This window comes from Pseudopodoces humilis, chromosome 6 (genome assembly GCF_049639895.1).
Source record: "Pseudopodoces humilis isolate 2021_Gansu_Grassland_sample_001 chromosome 6, ASM4963989v1, whole genome shotgun sequence".
In the NCBI taxonomy this organism is placed as follows: Eukaryota; Metazoa; Chordata; class Aves; order Passeriformes; family Paridae; genus Pseudopodoces; species Pseudopodoces humilis.
In genome coordinates this window covers 61,629,252-61,647,442 of record NC_142205.1, presented here as the reverse complement: position 1 = coordinate 61,647,442, position 18,191 = coordinate 61,629,252, and the positions used below count along the sequence as shown (strand labels likewise).

At 38.7% G+C, this 18,191-nt stretch overlaps 1 protein-coding gene across 10 annotated transcripts in view; it reads right to left on the bottom strand.

The window, feature by feature from the left end:
* The window catches only part of ELF2 (E74 like ETS transcription factor 2), a 34,219-nt gene extending 16,160 nt beyond the window's left edge, over positions 1-18,059 (bottom strand). For 2 of the 10 annotated variants that reach the window (XM_088056276.1, XM_088056271.1), the window contains exons 1-4: positions 17,919-18,059; positions 17,302-17,472; positions 12,007-12,211; positions 10,873-11,038 (exon numbers count right to left, since the gene is read on the bottom strand). In XM_088056276.1, coding sequence (XP_087912402.1) covers positions 10,873-11,038; positions 12,007-12,087 — 247 coding nt within the window. In that variant the 5' untranslated portion in view covers positions 12,088-12,211; positions 17,302-17,472; positions 17,919-18,059. Of the gene's footprint in view, positions 1-10,872; positions 11,039-12,006; positions 12,212-17,301; positions 17,473-17,732; positions 17,879-17,918 lie in introns of those variants that run through there. The other 8 variants (XM_005525550.3, XM_014254802.2, XM_088056272.1 and 5 more) reach the window with 8 other exon arrangements.
* Positions 18,060-18,191: the final 132 nt, after the last annotated feature.

Sequence of the window (18,191 nt, the reverse complement as noted above, 5' to 3'; positions counted from 1 at the left end):
CACAATCTCTTCCCCTCTCAAGTTTCGGCAGTCCTAGGACCTCGATCAGAAGGAATAATTTAGAAGCAATTTTCCCCAGCACCTAAATCACAAAATAGTATCCAGGAAAAATCAACTCCAGCTGGTAAATTCAGTGCTTCAAAATCTTGACAAATCCTACTCCTCCACTACAACTCTCAAGACATTATAGGAATACATTTCATTATTTTAGTTATACATATGTATAATAAATAAATAAAAAAATCAGGCACTTTGTAGACAGCAGTCATCTATTCCTGCGTGTAAGGAATTAAATTTGTTCAGTGCCTCATCAGATAAAGAGCAAGACCTGCATGCAACATCATTTGTTCTCACATTCAGGCCATGATATCTAAGGGTAAGTCTGTGCTAAAATTTTGCCAGTCAAGATCCTTCCACAGCCAGAAACATGGACAAAAAAGGCAACTAGCCAGCTGTGAAGACAAAAAGCTCTCATGCAGATCCAGTTTTGCCAACAGCAGAGTGCTACTGTTTTTGTTATTCAGAGAGTTGTTAGCAGTACTAATAAGAATTTCTTCCATCAGTATATTTCCACTAGGGGACTCTGCTATATCCTCTAGCAGCAATTTTCCTAGTGGCAAGCCCAAGAAAAGGCATTTCATTTTAGGTAGGCACACACTTAAATGTGCAATAAAATTTAATAGTCCTTCACTAGAACATCCTCAGATTGAAGTGGAAGCCTTACATGGAGTAGTTGAGCAACACCATAGCTTCCTACACCTACACCATGTAGTCCTGTCACTTTGTCCTCTGTACCTCCTGTTGTTAAAAACTGTAATTTACCCACACTTCAAGCAATAAAATACAGTTTAAAAGTTTGTCTGTTTAGATCCAGGTCAAAAGCTGTATTGAGATGCTAAATGCCTTTCAAGATCCACATCCATTGTCAATAGTGAGTTCACACTACCATACTTTGGAAAAGATGCACTCAGTTTTTTCCTTTTTTGATTGCTATGTGATTCAGTGAGGATTGTTTACTGATTGCAGCTTTCAGTCACAAACTGAAGTGTTTGACTCATACCCAATACACTTTGGCTTGAGATGTGTGGACTCCTTGATTAAGTGCATTGGCATTGTCTAACTTTTGACAAACCCCATAGGTCCAAAATTGGAAAAAAGAGTATTAAACATGAAGTTCTTGGTTTAATACCAGTTTCCTAAGTAGCACTTATTTACTACTGCAGGCACAGACTTGGCACAATGTTTGCCAGTGCACATGAAATGGACAGCTGCAAACAAATGTTCTGATTCTTCCCTCTCTCTGATCATACATAGAGAGAATATCATTGGATGCCCAAGGGATTCCAATCAGTTGAAAATGAAAAGAATCTGTGCACTTTCAAGATTAATATGCAAAAAGCCATAACAAATTTTGAAGTGACCTGTGCACACCTTATCTATATTAGTATTAAATCATAACACTGTCTTTAAGGATGAATGCAACTTTCTCCTAAAGTCCTACAGTTTCATCTGTTTAATGATATGATTTCGAGTATTTTATGAATACTGTTTGATTTGGCATACTAATAAAATCGTATTATTTCAGGGAAAAAAAAGATAGTCAACAGGAAAAAGAGTAAATATTCATTTAACTTTTTAATCTCTTTTAAAGCCTCCTTTTTAGGCTAACAAAGAAGGCCACAAAATCTACTCAGTGGGTGGCCCAATGAAGCAGGAAATACTCTAATGGAACAGGGCCACAGGAAATTGCATAAATTTTATTTCTCTGGCATGAAAAAAGTTAAAAAAAAAAAAAAAAAGTAGTAGTAGAGTAACAGATTTCCAACTAGCATCAGTCTGTGTGAGGCAGAAACATATTTATTTACCCTAGTTTATTGTTGGGGGGGAGTGGGTTTGTTTGTTTGTTTTTACTGTTAGTATACAGAGACTAAACTTAATTGTAATTTTTTAATGCACAAGTTCGGCTGTCAAGATTGCCAGGTCGACCTACATACTACATTTACCAGCTGCCATGAAAAATACCCAGTCAAAATGTCTAATAAGCTGGAAAGTTACCATTCAAATTATGCTTCTAGTTACTACAGTCCTGTTTGTCATAAGCTTTAAATAATTTCAAGACAAGTGAATTGTATCTCCATACTTGTATAAACACAGGAATAAAATAATCAGTTCATGCTTTCTGGGTAAGGGATATGGACAACTTTGTTCACAATAAAGGAAATGTATCACTTATTCTCTGCAATATACACCAGCTAAAACTCATTTGGATTCTTCTGAAAAACCAAGACAACTCAAAAAAAACATCTGGATGTGACTAATTCCATCCCAAACAGGAGATGTAAATTCAAAATATGAAAAACTGGTGGATTTCATCAGATTTGCAGACTTGGATTGGAATAGAATCATCAATTATCTTAAGCATCTCCTTGAACAGTCCTCAAAACTAATAGGACATTCAGTGCTTATAGAGGAATTGTAATTCTCCACTCCCATAGTCTCCTACACAAAGTTGCGTTTCCTAAAACTCTCACAAATATGATGAAAACATTCTTTGATAACAGACTAGTTTCTCTTGGGAAACTACTTCACAAGCACTGTAGCTTGAAATGCTAAAAGTACAGCCTTCCAATGGCATCTTTTGCTTCCATTGACAGCAAATCAGAAAAGAAAAAAAAAAAAAAACAGAAAGAAAAAAATTATGTGCATTTAATTAATTTTAGCCACAGAGGATTCCAGTTGCGTTCTAGTAAGACAAAGCTACCCTGGGAAAAGGCAATTATCATAAAGCACTTGCTTATTCTTACAGGGGTGAGTTGTTTGAGTTAATTTAAGTCAGTAGGAGGGTAGATGGCAACCTGTGTGCTGGTTTTGCATTAATTGACTTGTGGTGAAGAGGGAAAAAGTCAGCCACGGAAGCGGTTCTCTGTGAGGTGCTGCTAGCAGCTTCCTCCGAGCCTGGCGAAACCAATCGCTAGCTAGCTCTGAGAATTAGCACACTGATAAGCCAATTAGAAAAAAGCTGATAACGCCTCTATGATAACATATTTAAGAATGAAAAAGCGCGAGAAGCTCTCTTGCTCTGTGCTCTCAAAAGAAGGGGGGAGGGGGCTTGACACGCGCCTGTCCCGGGGAGCTGGCCTGGGCCCCTTCCCAGAGGGGGCCGCTGGACCAGGTATCGTAAGCAACCGCGCAGCCGGAGCGGCTCCGCGTGGATGCGTTTATCTCGGCATGGCTCGCAATGGACTTTATTTACTTAGCTGCTTTTAAGCAGACATGCTGCAGATAGAAAGACAAAAGCAGCGGCAGCAGTTTTTCTTCTTTCCGTGTCCCGCATTAAGAAAAGGCGCGGAGTGCAGCCGGCAGCTGGTGCGGCTTGCACAGGGCTGGCGGAGACCACGTCAACCAACAGACAGCGAAGCACGCCGAACGATTCCCCAATTGCGGAGCCTGGTCAAGAGTAACCTTTCAGCGCTGCAGAGCTCTATAGAAACTTTTCAATTGATAGAACTTGAGAACAAACGAACCTACGAACACCAATTCTCTCCCAAGTCAGAGAAAAGAAAAAAAATGAAGAAACATTAAGAGAACAATATAGCAACACTAAGGTGCACTAAGGTGCACAAGAGGTGCTCTGGATATCGGAGCTGAGATTCTTCTGCTAGCCGTGGTGAGGACTATAACACAACAAACTGTTTCCCTGTAATTCATGAAGTGCATGCGGGGATGAAGCATTCACCCACAGCCCATGAGAAAAAGGCACTCGTGCTAGAACATGTGGATGTTGAAAAGGTGTGATCTGGTGAGAGGCTTGAACAGAGAGAAAGAAACCCTTGCTTTCAGAAATAGAGGAAGAGAACCCTTGCTTTTATACTCGAAGAAGTTCGTCCTTAAAAACTGCACCCCATAAGCAAAATGGCCCACGAAAAGCAGTTGTGGAAAGACTGCTCTGCCTGTGGGAGGGACTTCACGTCGCAAGCAAGTTCCGCGCGGACTGTAAGCCGTGAAAATTAAAACCACGTTCACAAGAGAATTGTTTCCCGTAGGAAAGAGCATAGCATAGCAAAAGGGACTCCTTTCCCAAAGTGAACTGAAGACTTTGTAAGTGACAAAATGACGAAAAAATCCCACATTTTGTCTCCCTGTGCTGTCAGTGGGAAGGAAAGAAGGGTGGGGGGGGGGAAGAGTGAGGAATTCTAACGTTTCATTTTTAGTTCTCGTTATCCTCTTTTAATTCTGTTAATAACTTTTTCTTTATACCTTCTAACATTTTAAGGCTGTTCTGCCCCTAAAGTGTTTTTCCCCTAATCCTTATCTCACCCCATGAATTTTCTTTCCCCCTCCTATGCTTTACTATAGCAGAAGAAAATGAATACATTATTTTCGTGGGTGCGCTGGCGTTTGGCCAGCATCAACCTATCACAGTCTGAGGGCAGTATCTGCAATCTACATAACTGCAAATGGTAACAGAGCAACAATCCTGAAATGCCAACCACTTCAAAAAGCTGCAAGTAATTTCAGAAGTCCAGGCATGTCCTGTCCCAAGTGCCCAAATAATCTACTAATTTTAAAGTTACAGAAAGGTCAGTTTTTCCCAGGCTCCCAAAGAAATTTCCATCTAATAATTACAGAAGTAGCTGCTGTCTTCAACAGCAGGCCATCACTGTTGCTAGCTATTATTGCATTGCAAAGGTAATAATACAAAGAAGCATTTTTAACAGTTAAATGTCAGAAAACATACAAGAAAATGCAGCCATCTGTTTTATCAGCACATCAACACAATCATTAGTAACCACTGTGGATTAAAAGACACTAGAAAATGCTGATAGCAAAATAACCACAGTGTCCCTGGAAGACACAAGGAAATACTGAGGAAAGTGGTCAATGACTATGCCAAGCTCATTTTCTTGACTGTACCTTATGAAGTCTTAAGAATACCAAAGCCAAGTGTCTGTCAATCTGCACCTTTGAGTGGACTCAGGATCTGATGTCACTATTCATACGCAATTAATGATTCCAAACAGAAAAAAACAAATGTATCCTCTGGATTTGGCACTACCTCTGACAAACTGAAAAAGAGTTAATAAAAATAGCAAGTGTGTACATTCCAGCATTATTACTTGTGCACGCAAAGTAAGAAAATTCAGCCGTCTTGAAAAAAAAAACCCAAAAAACAAACCAACTCACAAACAATAGATATTTATACTTCCTACACTTCCCTGCTTTATAAGGAAATTCTTTATTTCCAGAGCAGTCTGTTAGACAATGATAAGTCAGATATTTTCATAGCACTCTATATGATTTTTTCAAAATTAATAGTATTTGAGAGTGGTAATAGGCTGGCATATAAACTATGCAACACTCAAGCAATTTCTCTGTCCAAGATGTATAAGTACTTAAGGCTTTTCTGATAACAATAAACATCTATTCTGTAAGTCCACTGAATGTTTTTAAGGACTCAAAGACATACAGCTTTATTCTCATCCTACATTTTTTTGTCAACTACAACGTCCCATTTAATATGAAGATCACTTTTAAAAATTATTACTTTCAATACTTTGTCACTATATTTTTGATCAATAAACACCACTAACTCTTGTGCACTCATACCACAATGGGTTTGGATGCTCCACTGCATTCTAATTTCAAGGTAAAAAACGCCAAAATTTTCAGCTTACATTAATAAAATGCTGTGGCTGAGTCCTCACAGTAGCAGCCTACAAATTCTCACTCCCAGCTGCAACTGGAGTTGGGAGTTTGGAGGAGAATCCATCTGTGCATCTGAAATTCAACCCATAATGCCCCACACTAGCAAACCATTGCATTAGCCTTATATCAGCCTCAGAAAATAAAAATTATGTCTGAAATATGAAGTTAAATTAGTCTTTATCACAAAATAGTCTTGCAGCATGCTTTCAGTATGAATGGAGCACTGAATGTTGCAAGGCAGAAACTTGAAATCTAGAAAGAACTGGACAACACAACAAAGCTGCTACTGTTACGTTAAAATACTGTCATCCATGGAGCAGTTGTAGAGCTCTCTTCTTTAATTTCTCAGAAAAGGGATCTAAATAAAGATGACATAAAATCTAAGCTGCAGTTGCATTTTGTTTCTGAATTAAGAATGTTACTGAAAACAGATGTATATACCCTTGGCATAACTGCTCCAAGCACACACAGCAGGAGGGGAATAATTTTGCCTCAGTATCATCAACATTTAACTACTAAAAGCGCAACGGATTTCTTGGCAAAATAAGAATTCACACGGATGCAGCAGCAGTAGCAGCATGGTGTGAAAAATAAAATTATTTGACATCCAAAGGACAAATTCTTAACCAATTAATGTGTAGGACACATCTAATTCTTGCACTAGAACAAGCAGTTTTATCTTGTTTATCTAGCTAATAGGCTTCATCTTAGCTCTTTGAGGAAGACAGTGCCATCTCAAAATGTCAGTTTAATCAAGTTGTTAGAATGCCCAAACTTTTTTCTTTTTGTGGTCAGCACTGTCCTCTAAAGCAAATGGTCTCTTTGCATGTGTGTCACACTGAGCTATCAGTGTAAGAAAATGAAGTTCAGTCAATAGGGTATGTCAGCAGTAACAAAAAGTACACGAGAGTGTGTTAACTTATTTTTTTACGAGGCAGTTCAATCAAATAATGTCTGGCCAGAATTAATGGTAACACTGCTTTATCTATCACTTACACACACACACCGTAATCAAAAAGGTAAGATTCTAACCAGATCTAATACTGAGTTCTTAGTAGATGATATTTAACTGATGAAAAATTATCTGAGAAACCATATGGTTCACAGGCTCAAATTTCTATTAGAGACATTAGGAGATAGCAGTTTTAATCATAGTAAGGAAAAACATGTAAGACAGAAGAACAGGCAGTAACTAAAGACTGGACATAAGCTGATTCCCATAGTGATAACTGTAACTAGTAATCTGAAATTTCCTCTGAAAATGTATGTATTTTATTTATCCATTTGCTTTAACTGCAGCAGTTAAGCCTAATCTTCCTGTCAATTCAACATCCTTCCTCCTTAAGAATCGCTATCAATTTTACATGATAGTTTCAACTGAACTTCCTGCTCTTTGTAGCCCAATATTTTTCCATCCTGGAAAGGGTCATTTTCAGGTCCGCATTTTTTTCATGCAGATCTTCCACTCCCATGTGGCAATAACAGTTTTAGAGTCAAAACAGGCTTTTAACACAGGGCGGATTTCTGATAGTACATGAAATTAAAAACTCTGGTACAGTTCACAAATTGAATGATATTTCAGCTTCTTGAAAATAGTAATTTTGTTTCTTCTTTTATCTTACAGCTGTGATGAAAAAATAAATCCCAAAATTGTACTTGGTGCTTTGATGATTAATAAAAAAATAAGGGGAAAAATACTATTCATACGAGATGTTAGAGTCACTAAAACAATTAAATCAGGGTCTACAGTGGAAATACTGAAATACATGTCTTAGTTAATTAAAAGAGTAGGCATCCTCCTACATTTAAGATCTGATTACATGACTGTGTTACCTTCCATACTGCCCCTATGGTAAATTCCAAAATTAGATTACCATGTTACAGGTTATATCCATGTTACAGGTTCTGTGTGGCAACAAAGTAAACAGAACTGTAGAAATTGTTAACTTTAGACTGACTGCTTCTTTAAAGAAAGCAGCTTCTGCTATTATGTAAACTACAAATGTTTTGATGAATAAATCCTAAAACTGAAGAACTAATTACTTTATGGACAAAAAAACTGTGCAGGAAATGAAAGAAAATAAAATTTGAGTATTATTAAAAAACTTGTTAAGAAGGATATGTCTTTTATGATATAAACACATTCACTATTGCAGTAAATAAAATTTTAAGGCTGTAAGTCAGTTCTCAATGATCTAAAGGTACCACTCTCAATAATATCAAACAAAAAGGTAAACAAACTTAAATACTATGTCAATCTAAAGATTTTATTTCCCCTTCCAATCATTACAAAAGGCACTCACTACTTCCACAAAGAATGTCATAGGGTCACCTGAAATGACCCATATTTCTGTTTTATTTTTTCTAGAAAATTCCTTTTTCTAATCCAAGCAAATAGGCATTTTTTTACAGAAAAAATACAACATGAACCAGTAAGTCTTCCTTGTTTGCTGAAAGACACTTGGGTTTTATTTCTGTAGTTAATGGATTGACTTTACAGTTAAAGGATTAATTATAAATAATGATCCTTGATTAATGAATCAAGTAGTGATTAGCAGTGAGAAGTAGTCTGATGGGGAGAAAAAACCCCAATACTCTGCTAGAATTAACTAAAAATTCGTATTTATAATGATCATATAGTATATTTTATTTGAATTGTGGTTTCATAAATGTGAGACATTTTTCATAAATGTGAGATATTTTTTAATTAAAAACATTGCAGATCCTGATTCTGACCTTGGCTCAGCACTGCCTGTCTTCATAGTCCACACAGTCTCAAATCCATTCATAGAATAGCAAACCACAAGTAGAACTATTCAGTGCACAGCATAGATCATCTCTTTAGTGTCCTATGTAAATTCTCCCATAGCATCTTCCCTACGACATTTTTCACACAGGGTACTGATCCCTATGTCTGGAGGCTAGAATGCTACAATTTAATAAATTAAGAAGCTTTAGATTAACTGTAAAGTAGCCTGAGGCTATCTGAATGTGTGTTGTAATGCTATAAACACCATAAATCAGCTGTCACTGGAATTGCCAATGAACTATCACAAGAAAGGGAAAAAAATCAGGTCCATGGCCAACAGGAAAGATAATGACAATGGAGGGTGTATTATATGAAAAGGGAACCTTTCCAAGCACTGCCAAGGATTCTTTAAGATGGGTTTTAGTACTGACCATGATGTCTGTAGAATCTAGAACTACAAAAGGTATTAAGTCTACTCATTCTTGGTGTAACGACAATACATTTATCAAATAACATGAAAATTTTTGTAGCAATTAATTCTGTCATTTACTAAGTAGAATCTATTGAGACTACTTTAGCAATAATACATTTTTCTTCTAAGATGTACAGAAATCAAACTGTTGCACCTCTCTAAATTGGGATCGTTAGCATAATAAAAGTATATACTTCAAAAGGTTAACACCTTAAAATGCTCTTTAAACATTGTACCTTGTTTATTGCCTTAGCCTGCTTTCTCATTAACAATTACCATGGCACCTGTTACCACTTCTCTCCTGCATTAAATTGTTACCTACCCACAGCCTAGTACCTCTACTGCAAAATTAAAATTTAGAAACAGCACACTCAGATTCACTGTCCTGCAATTCACTGCTAATAATGGTGCATTACCAAAATGAATGTTTCTTGGGGCTTTCACACTATCTCTCTTCCCATCTTATCTCTCTTTATGAGAAATAATCCAGAAAGACTCTGGCTGTGCCAAAACATGTTGGTCACAACACCTGCCCCACAAGACTGCCTCCCTCAGAACAGCCTAAACCAAGCACTCCTTTCACCAATACTGGACATTAGCTCTGTGCAAGGACCAATACTCATTGTCATGTGTAATCACACCATGAAAACTCCACTGGATTAATAGTGTATATATACACTACATAAATAGTACTTAAAAAATGGACTGTAGGAACAGGTGTGCATTCATAGTTTTTAAAATCTTCATTAATTTTAATTTCTCCCCACTGTTTATTGGCTTTTCAATGTCCATTAAAACATATAGACTTAATGAGATGCCAAGTTAAGCAGCTGAAACAGTCTCTCACCTTTTTTTTTGCTTTCCTGATACCATGAACTTAAACTCCAGCTCTAAATTAGACAACCCCAAGATAGGAACATATGGTACCTACATCAAGTGGGTCTCACCAGTTACACGTGGAGTGTCCAACAGTACCTGTCCTTTGGTTGCAGTTCTATGTACTCCCTACCCAAATACTCTGCTAATCCAGCAGAAATTTAACTCAAAAATACAGAACACTTGAGGGTCTCCTTGCTGTTTTTCTTCTTGCAAAATTAGCACAGAGAAGTATGAGAGGCAACACAAGGGAGCAAAAGGGAAGGACAGCAGGAATCATAGCCCAACAGTCAGACGTTATTAGGCTGCTATAGCAACAAAGCTTCACAGCTTTTGTTTCTGCTTTAAACATACTTTGGTGCCCCCCAGAAAATGCAAACCCCCTGACTGTGTTCTTTGGAGAGAAGGTATGCAAAAAGATTTGTGCTTATCACTAAGCAGTTCAGCTTTCACAGCAAAGGTCCACTCCTTTTTTCATTCCTAACTTGTTATTTTATAGACAGATGTGTTCATTTCAATCTATTAGGCTTATTGCCCATAAAGGGACAGCCCAACTCCATTCCCCCTAGTCACCCACTCCTGCAACCAAACCAGCAATAATACAACTCTTGCACCAAAAAGGCAGGATAGGAAGGGACAGACAGGAAGGGGCAAGAGTTGGAAGATGGGGTAAATAGAGCCATACAGTTACTATTTCCAACTGCCCTGCAGTTGTGCGGCTCACACACAGTGTAAAACTATTCTAACCAGCTTCCTGACTCAGCTGATTTTTAAAAAATCCAAGTTTAGTTGTCCAGTAAACTCCCTGCATAAGTACGTAGCAAAGACATAAATGAAGATCTGCCTGCTCATGAGGGAGGAGAGAGTGTCACAATGCAGCACCCTGAATATAACGTGACATTTTTACCTGCCAAGGTAATCCTGTCACTAATGAAGCCTAGAGTAAAACTAAACTTAGAGGAAAGAGATGTGAACCCACATCAAGACCTCCATCTTGTGGGTAGACACATTCCTTGGGGATTTCTAAAAGTACAAAACCTCATGGAAGAAAATAATTAAGTAAGTCTACCTGTTTCCACAGTTTCAGTCTCAATTTCTTGTTCCTCTGCTACATCTTGCATCAGGTAAGTCTCATCATCATAAACCAGGACCTGAGCAGCGTAACCCTGTTCTAGTCTGGCACTAGGAACTGGCTCCACAACCACTGCTGGGAATTCAGAGACTGGCTCATTTTCCTATAGAAAGGAAAAAAAAAATAGGAAGAAAAGAGAAGAAAAAAAAAATGCTCTAAATACTGCACTATTGAACCCTACGTCAACATTTTCCTCCTATGTTCTTATATTCTTTATGGAATAATGATAGTAATTTTAAATATTTTTAAAAGAAATTTTCTTTGAAAGCAAGAGATTAAAAAGAATAAAAGATAGTTATCAGCCATTAGAGGGGGCTTTCTAGATCTCAGAGATATTTTCCTGTGCTTAAAATTTAAAGCACAAGACAGCTTTAAGATAGTAGAAAAGAGCACACTTTCTAATGAAGACCCTCAGCTGTGGGAAGTGTTTCTCCTCCCTCTGCTTGATGAAAGGTAACAAAGACTGACTTTGCACTGCAAGATACCTACATCTAACCTGTGTCTTACAAACACGCGTTTTGGGTTAAGTGCGTAAGTTATTACAGAAGAACTGACTACTTCAAAGCCTATATGCTCATCTCTACTTATTTAAGGATCAAAATGTCTGTAAAAGCACATATAATCAGTTATAGTGTTGTACACTTAGAACCCTGTCAGATTCTCTTTATTAAAAGCTACAAGAGAGTAGGATATATTTATTATTTGTTGATAAGAATGCAAAATACAATAAAATATGCTGTGCTGGCTAACTTTAAAAGAGTCCATGTATTGTTCTGCTCAACTTGTTCTATACCTCAATACTCATCTGAGATCTTTAAAGAATGCTTAGTATAGAATATAATTTTGTAAACCAGGTCTACAGTTGTACTGCAGATTTCAAAAATTACTGCTCCCACTGCTGTGATAACGAAACCTTCTACTAAAAGATATTAGAAAAATGGCTGCACTCTTCCTCCTTACAAAACAATCTCAGATCCATTTCATTTGTTTTCACAGCAAGTTTACAGCGAAACTGTCTTTCAAATTAAGATAAAAGGTTTCAAAGTTTGATAGTAAGTAAGTGCTATTTACTTTTCTAACCTCTTGGTTTTTTATTTCATTGCTGTCAAACTCCAGGGCAGAGCCTCCATTGTCAATCACTACTGATGTCATGGTGAATCCCCCGAAGATTCTTTGAGAACTGTTATCTCACTCGAAGATAGTAATGCTGATAACCTCAGGATATCAAAGGCTTGAATTCACAATCCACTGCTCTTAAACAGCTAGGCAGAGGCTGCTGAAACATAAAATAATTTTAAGTTATTTGCATCATCTATACTCAAAAGTCTTCCAATGTTTATGAAATCTCTTGAATACTGCATCTTTACATCAGAATAGGGATCAGCAAACAATGAGATCTATAACAAAAGTCAGAATTTGGCCCAACATTTTTAAGAAAACCCATCCATTAAAAGGCTACAAAAATCACTGAGGTCTGCAAGAAAACAGGACCATCTAATATGCATTGAAGAAAAAAATTATAAATACTCCAGTGGGCAAAATCAGTAAGTCTGCTTTTCAATAGCAGGAAGTCAGCTTAAACTAAACTAATCTTGCACATTTAGGAAAATGCTTGTTTGGATTCCTGCAGAGTAACTGGGCTTCCTGCAGGCAAGGTTACAGTAAGAAAAATTACAAATGCTGATCTCCCCAGCCAGATGCAAACTAAGCAAGGAATAAGCATAAGATACATTCCAAAAGAAAGAAAAAATATACACAATTAAAAAAAAAATAAGGCTTTTTTTGCTCACATAGGCAGTCCACCTTACATGAGAAAGCATGACCAAACTGTAACATGACCTAGTATGACCTAATTATATTTATTTTGTAACAGTACAACACCCCCTGCTCCAGTTACTACTTTATTTTCAATTGTTTCATTTGTAAAGCTAGCATCACTTTTTGATGAAGAAGAAAACTAAGACCTCCTCTGCTTCCCAAACAAGACTTGGGCCGGAAAGCCTTTAACAGGTATCTCTTGAAGCCATATATGCCTGTCACCCTCCAGATTTTTAGAATAAAAAGCCTAGATCTTACCTATCAATTATTCCAAAAGTCTTTAAATTCAAAAATATGTAAAGTAAAAAAGTAACTGTTTAAGAATACACTAAAATAATCAATCAGAAGAAAAAAAATTAAAAATCTGTTTTATTGCAAAACCTTTTCTTCTTCTACAGTTTTCCATTTCTATACACAAAAGAAATATTGCCAATGAATCATGACCCAAAACAGAAGTCCAAAAAAAGTTAAATTGCATTTTAATTTGGAAGCACAGACATTCCAACCTGTTTCAAACATCAGCATTATTCCTGCAACTCAGACTTGTGGCTACGTGAACATACAGTGCTTCATATGTACCTCTGCTTAAGCACATCACAAAGCTAATTTCATTCTCATGCAGAATATTAATGCAAACAATCAGTAATAATAAATATTAAAGCAAATAAACAATTATATACTAGACCACATCTACTGTATATTTATATTTTACATAATATACTCATACACAGGTGGCCCAGTAACTGCCAAATTGCAGCAACTGAAAACACTCAATCTGTTTACAAGATCAGGTTCTCTCAAAAACATGTTATTTCTGTCTACTAGGTTACAAAATATTTAGATTACTTTTATGCCTATCTATCTCTACGTGAATCACCAATTTCCTATAGAAATTAAGTTAAGGCAATGCAGGAACATAAATGATAATCCTCATTTTCCAGTTGGGGCAGAAATCCTAGTAAGGGCCTTACAGGGGAAAGAAAGTACACAGAAGAGTGTGTGAGATGCTATATCTCAGCATTCATTAAAAGAATGGTACCTTCAGACTGAATACGTGGAATAGTCCATCAAGGTACTCAGTCTTTATATAATAGGATTTGAACTTCACACTGACATTCCGTCAGCAATGCTTTTAAACTCTGCCAGGGCAGAGAAAACAAGCCCACTCAGCAAGTAAGAAGATAAAAGAGTTTCAGTTCAGTCTGGTTTGGAAGTTCTAAGTTAAAGCAGATACTCAAACACACCCACACACCTACATGTATGTGAGTTTCCCACAGACACAGCCCTTTCTCAATGAACCAGCATTTCCATTCTTCCCTTTCCCTATGTAGCACGTCTCTATGGAAGACTTTTTGCTTCTCCCTCAAATTTCAGTAGGACACTGAATCTATTCCCCATCCTCTCTCTAGCAAGTCCCAATTCATTTGATTTCTGTAAAAGGAAAACGCTGCCGAGTCACTTCCAGGAATCAGCTCAGAAATTCACATTTCCCAAGGCTGAGTGAGCCAAAAAGGCCATAAGACCGTTAGACTCAGACTCTTAAAGTAAGAGATGATTCAGGTTTGTAAGAGACTAGGCTGTCCCCAGTGATACAATAAGGCAGCACATAAGCTGGTTCAAAGTCCAACTGGTTTTGAATTTCTGAACAACCTGCAGAAAAATTAAAAGTAAAAACAAGAAATGGACACTACAAATTTAATTCCTCTCTGGATAGATGCTTACAATAAAGCAAAATACAGAATAACATCAGAGGAGAAAAAATAAATTTAACACTTCTGAAAGAAATTGCCAAGTCATGTTGTTACAGTTCTGACATCCACCCTTTTCTTCCTGGTAATGGAAAACTCAGAGAAAAACTAGTTATGAAACATTTGGAAAAACCCTTACAACCTCAAAAACATCCTTGCTGTTATTTTTATACATATCTCATGGAAAAACAAAAATAAGTCTACATGCTCCCATCACCAAATAATAAAAAAGAAATCCTCAACCAAACTAAAAATTCTGAATCTTGAATACTTTGTGTCACCAGCAAGAAGTTTCTAACTATTTATGACTACAAAACACACAACAAAGACTCATTTTTTTATAACTTTCACTGGTCAAGACAACCAATTACAGCAAGTCTTCAGAGTCTACAAAGCACTTGTCATAAAGGCTGAAAAATACCAGTTCATTCACATATTGAACAGTACATCTATCTCACCTACATTATATATCCAAGTGTGTCCCTACAAGAAATCCAAACTGTTCTTGTGTGTTTCTGGCAGAAAGCTTAAAATCACTGCAAATCACAACTACGATGAACATATCCCACTAAAAACAGTATCTTGATTCCCCTGTGCACAACCACCTATCAAGCTAACAGGGAAGCAAACATGCAGCTCAACAGAATAAAAGATAATTGAAAAACAGTGTGGAAAGGATGGTAGAGAAGGTCATCTCTTTTAGGCCAGACCTTAAGTGAAGTTATTTAGGATTGATTTCAAAACAAAACTCTAAATATAACCCTGAAAATAGCTTTAGCACGATTTCACTTTAACTATAAAAGAAACTAGCAAAAAAAAACCCCAAAACAACTCAAAACACAATGCTTGAAAAAAGATACCCCTACATGAAAACAAGACAAACACACAGAAGTCTGGGTAGCAGTGACCAGAGGCAGCTGTTCCTACAGTACTTAGAACCACCACAAGGTTACTTGGAACAACATCCCCCTTTTATTCAGGTTACATCCTAAATCTTGAGGAGAGATTTATGCAGATGCCTACATAGATGCAACCACAAGTGCAGGACTCCAGCTAGCAGTAGCATCACACACACAGTTGTTTTTTGGTTTTGTTTCTTTTTTTTTTTTTCAAAGCAGCCTTCTTTTGGTTTAATCAGAAAAAAAGTTAAGAAAGTTGGCTTGAAAATTAAGTTAGTTATACGTGCAGAAATACACCAGCCAAGATTACTGCAGGATCCATTAACAGGACCAAGGCTTCCTAAGGGCACTAAGATGTTCTTTCATAGGCAGAAGCTCAAATACAGCAATAAATGCCACTATCACTCCGATACATATAAACACTGTAAAACACACTGTAAAACATTTCATGTTGACTGAAAAGTCTTTTTAAAGACGTTTTCCCAGATAATATTTACAGCTGTGGTTATCTGATTCACACTGGCATGAGCAGAAGAAATGGCAAATTTACTTTGTTTTTCTGAAACTCAACAAGTCTAAGAACTTAAAAATTAACTTACTGAAAAAGCTGTCTGAGCGGAAAAAAAACCCCTAAACTTCTCGCTGAAGTTTGTTGCAGGGGTTTTATCAAAACTAGGATACAAAGTAAATCTTTGCATCTACAAGGTCAGGGGCATACAATCCATGCAGTACCTTACAATTTAGACCAAGCACTAAAATTTATAAAACACAAATCAAAATAAGGGATGGGCAAAGTAGTCCTACACACACCATACTTCTCAAGTTTTCATACAAAAATTTAATATTTTTTTTTCTGAATGCACAGAAACTACTACACTGTATCAAATTAATGATGCATCAAATCCGGTAAAACACTAGAAGACGTCCTTCCTTACATATATAATTTGATAAGCTGATCATCAAAAGTTTGCTCTGAAACCTCAAAAGCTAAAGTTGATGAGCCCCAAAACATGTAAGCTTATAATCACTTAGAAACTATTAACGTTCTGCAAAAAGCTTTGTGGCTTCAGCAGGCTCCTTCTGAAAGAAGAATCTGCATCTCATCCTATTAGCAGGCTGTCTTCCCACTGCTCTCTATTTAAAGATACCCTGCAACCTTCTCTTCCCTCTGACAGAAGTCCCGCATACTTTCCCTTAATTTCTACCTCTCTTTCCACCAAATTGATTGTTGGTCCTTAACAATCATTTCCACTCCCCCACAAGTCAGAGTAAGGAGGAATTATTCATCATTTTACTTAATAAAGTACAGAGACGATTAAATTAAATGGTGAGGATGTAGGTTTTAAAAAACAAACCCCAACACACATTCTAAAAGGAAGCAGTGTGCAAAAATTCTATAATTAGCTTTGATAGCACATTCTAGAGGTCAAAAACTTGTGAGATTTAAATTAGACAGCTTTATAAAGGTAAAGCCCCTGAGTTGCTTATGAGACTACTGAACATAAGGATGTGTGTAACAGTCTAAACTTTAGGCACCTTCTGAACCAGATACTATTGAAACCTGAGAGATGAAAAGTATGTCACTGATGGCACCACACAAAAGAACCATCTTTTTTACTGCACCTTTCCTAAAGCAACTAATCCTGTCCACTATAAGAGATGGAGTGAGAGGAGAAGAAAAAGCAATAAAGACTAGACCCAGAACCTGTCTTTAAACTTACTATAATGTTGTGCTGTCTTTGCTAAAGAAGTTAAATGACTAAAGAAAAGTCACAAGTAAGGTAACGGTGACCAGCCATAAGTGAGGGAGCAGGCAAAATAAAAAACTGAATTATTCAAGTGAGGAGAGACAAGAGGGAACACATCCAAAAAGGTAAAAGATAAACACGAACTGGGCTCACCCAGCACGACGTTTTACAGTCCCGGTATAAAGGAAAGTACGCCAGACTTCTGCTGTTTATCCGTGGTGCAAGCAGCGCAGGGCGCACAGCGATCCGAGGGACGAGGCACGGGAGGAGCGATCACGCATGCGAGTGTCCAGCGCACCCGGGCTGCCATGTTCTCCCGACGCCCTGTGTAAACAAGGCGCTGTCCCTTGGCGCTGCCCCAGCCACCTCCCCGCTCCGCCGCCGCCCCGCTCCCAGCACAGCCCGGCCCGGAAGGTTGTAGGCCCGTCCCGGGAGGCCGCGCTGCCTCGGGATGTTTACACTGACAGCGCCAGGCACCGCCCGCCGCCCCCTCCAGCGGGCGCAGACCCCGCAGGGAGAGAAGCCGGGGGAAGTGGGACTGCCCCGGCTCCTCCGCCGCGCCCCGAGAGAAACCGAAAGTGTACCTGCGGAGGGCGGTGGGTGGGAGGTGCCGCCGGAGAGACCTCCGGCTCCGCCACCTCGAGGCCATCCCACGCACTCCGATGGCCTCCCCCGAACCGAGACGGCCCCGCAGCCCCTTCACAGGGCAGCTGCTGCCTGTCAGCGCCCATCCGCCGCGGCGGCAGCAGGAACCGACAGCGCGCCCTTACCGTGCCCGTGCGCCCAGAGGCCGCGTCTGTCGCCCGCCCAGGCCGGGAGCAGGAAGCGGCGGCGCCGCCCGGGCAAAGCCGGGCCGGGGCCGCCCCGCACGGGAGGGGCGGGGGCGCAGCACGCGACCTGCCCGACCCGGCCCGCCGCCGCCGGCGGGCGCGCGGGGGCGCTGTGGGCATGCGCGGGTGCTGCGCGCCTGCGCGGGACTCGCCCGACTGAGGGAGCTCTGCGGAGCGCGGGAGGGCCTGTAGTGTGCCCATGAAGTAATGTCC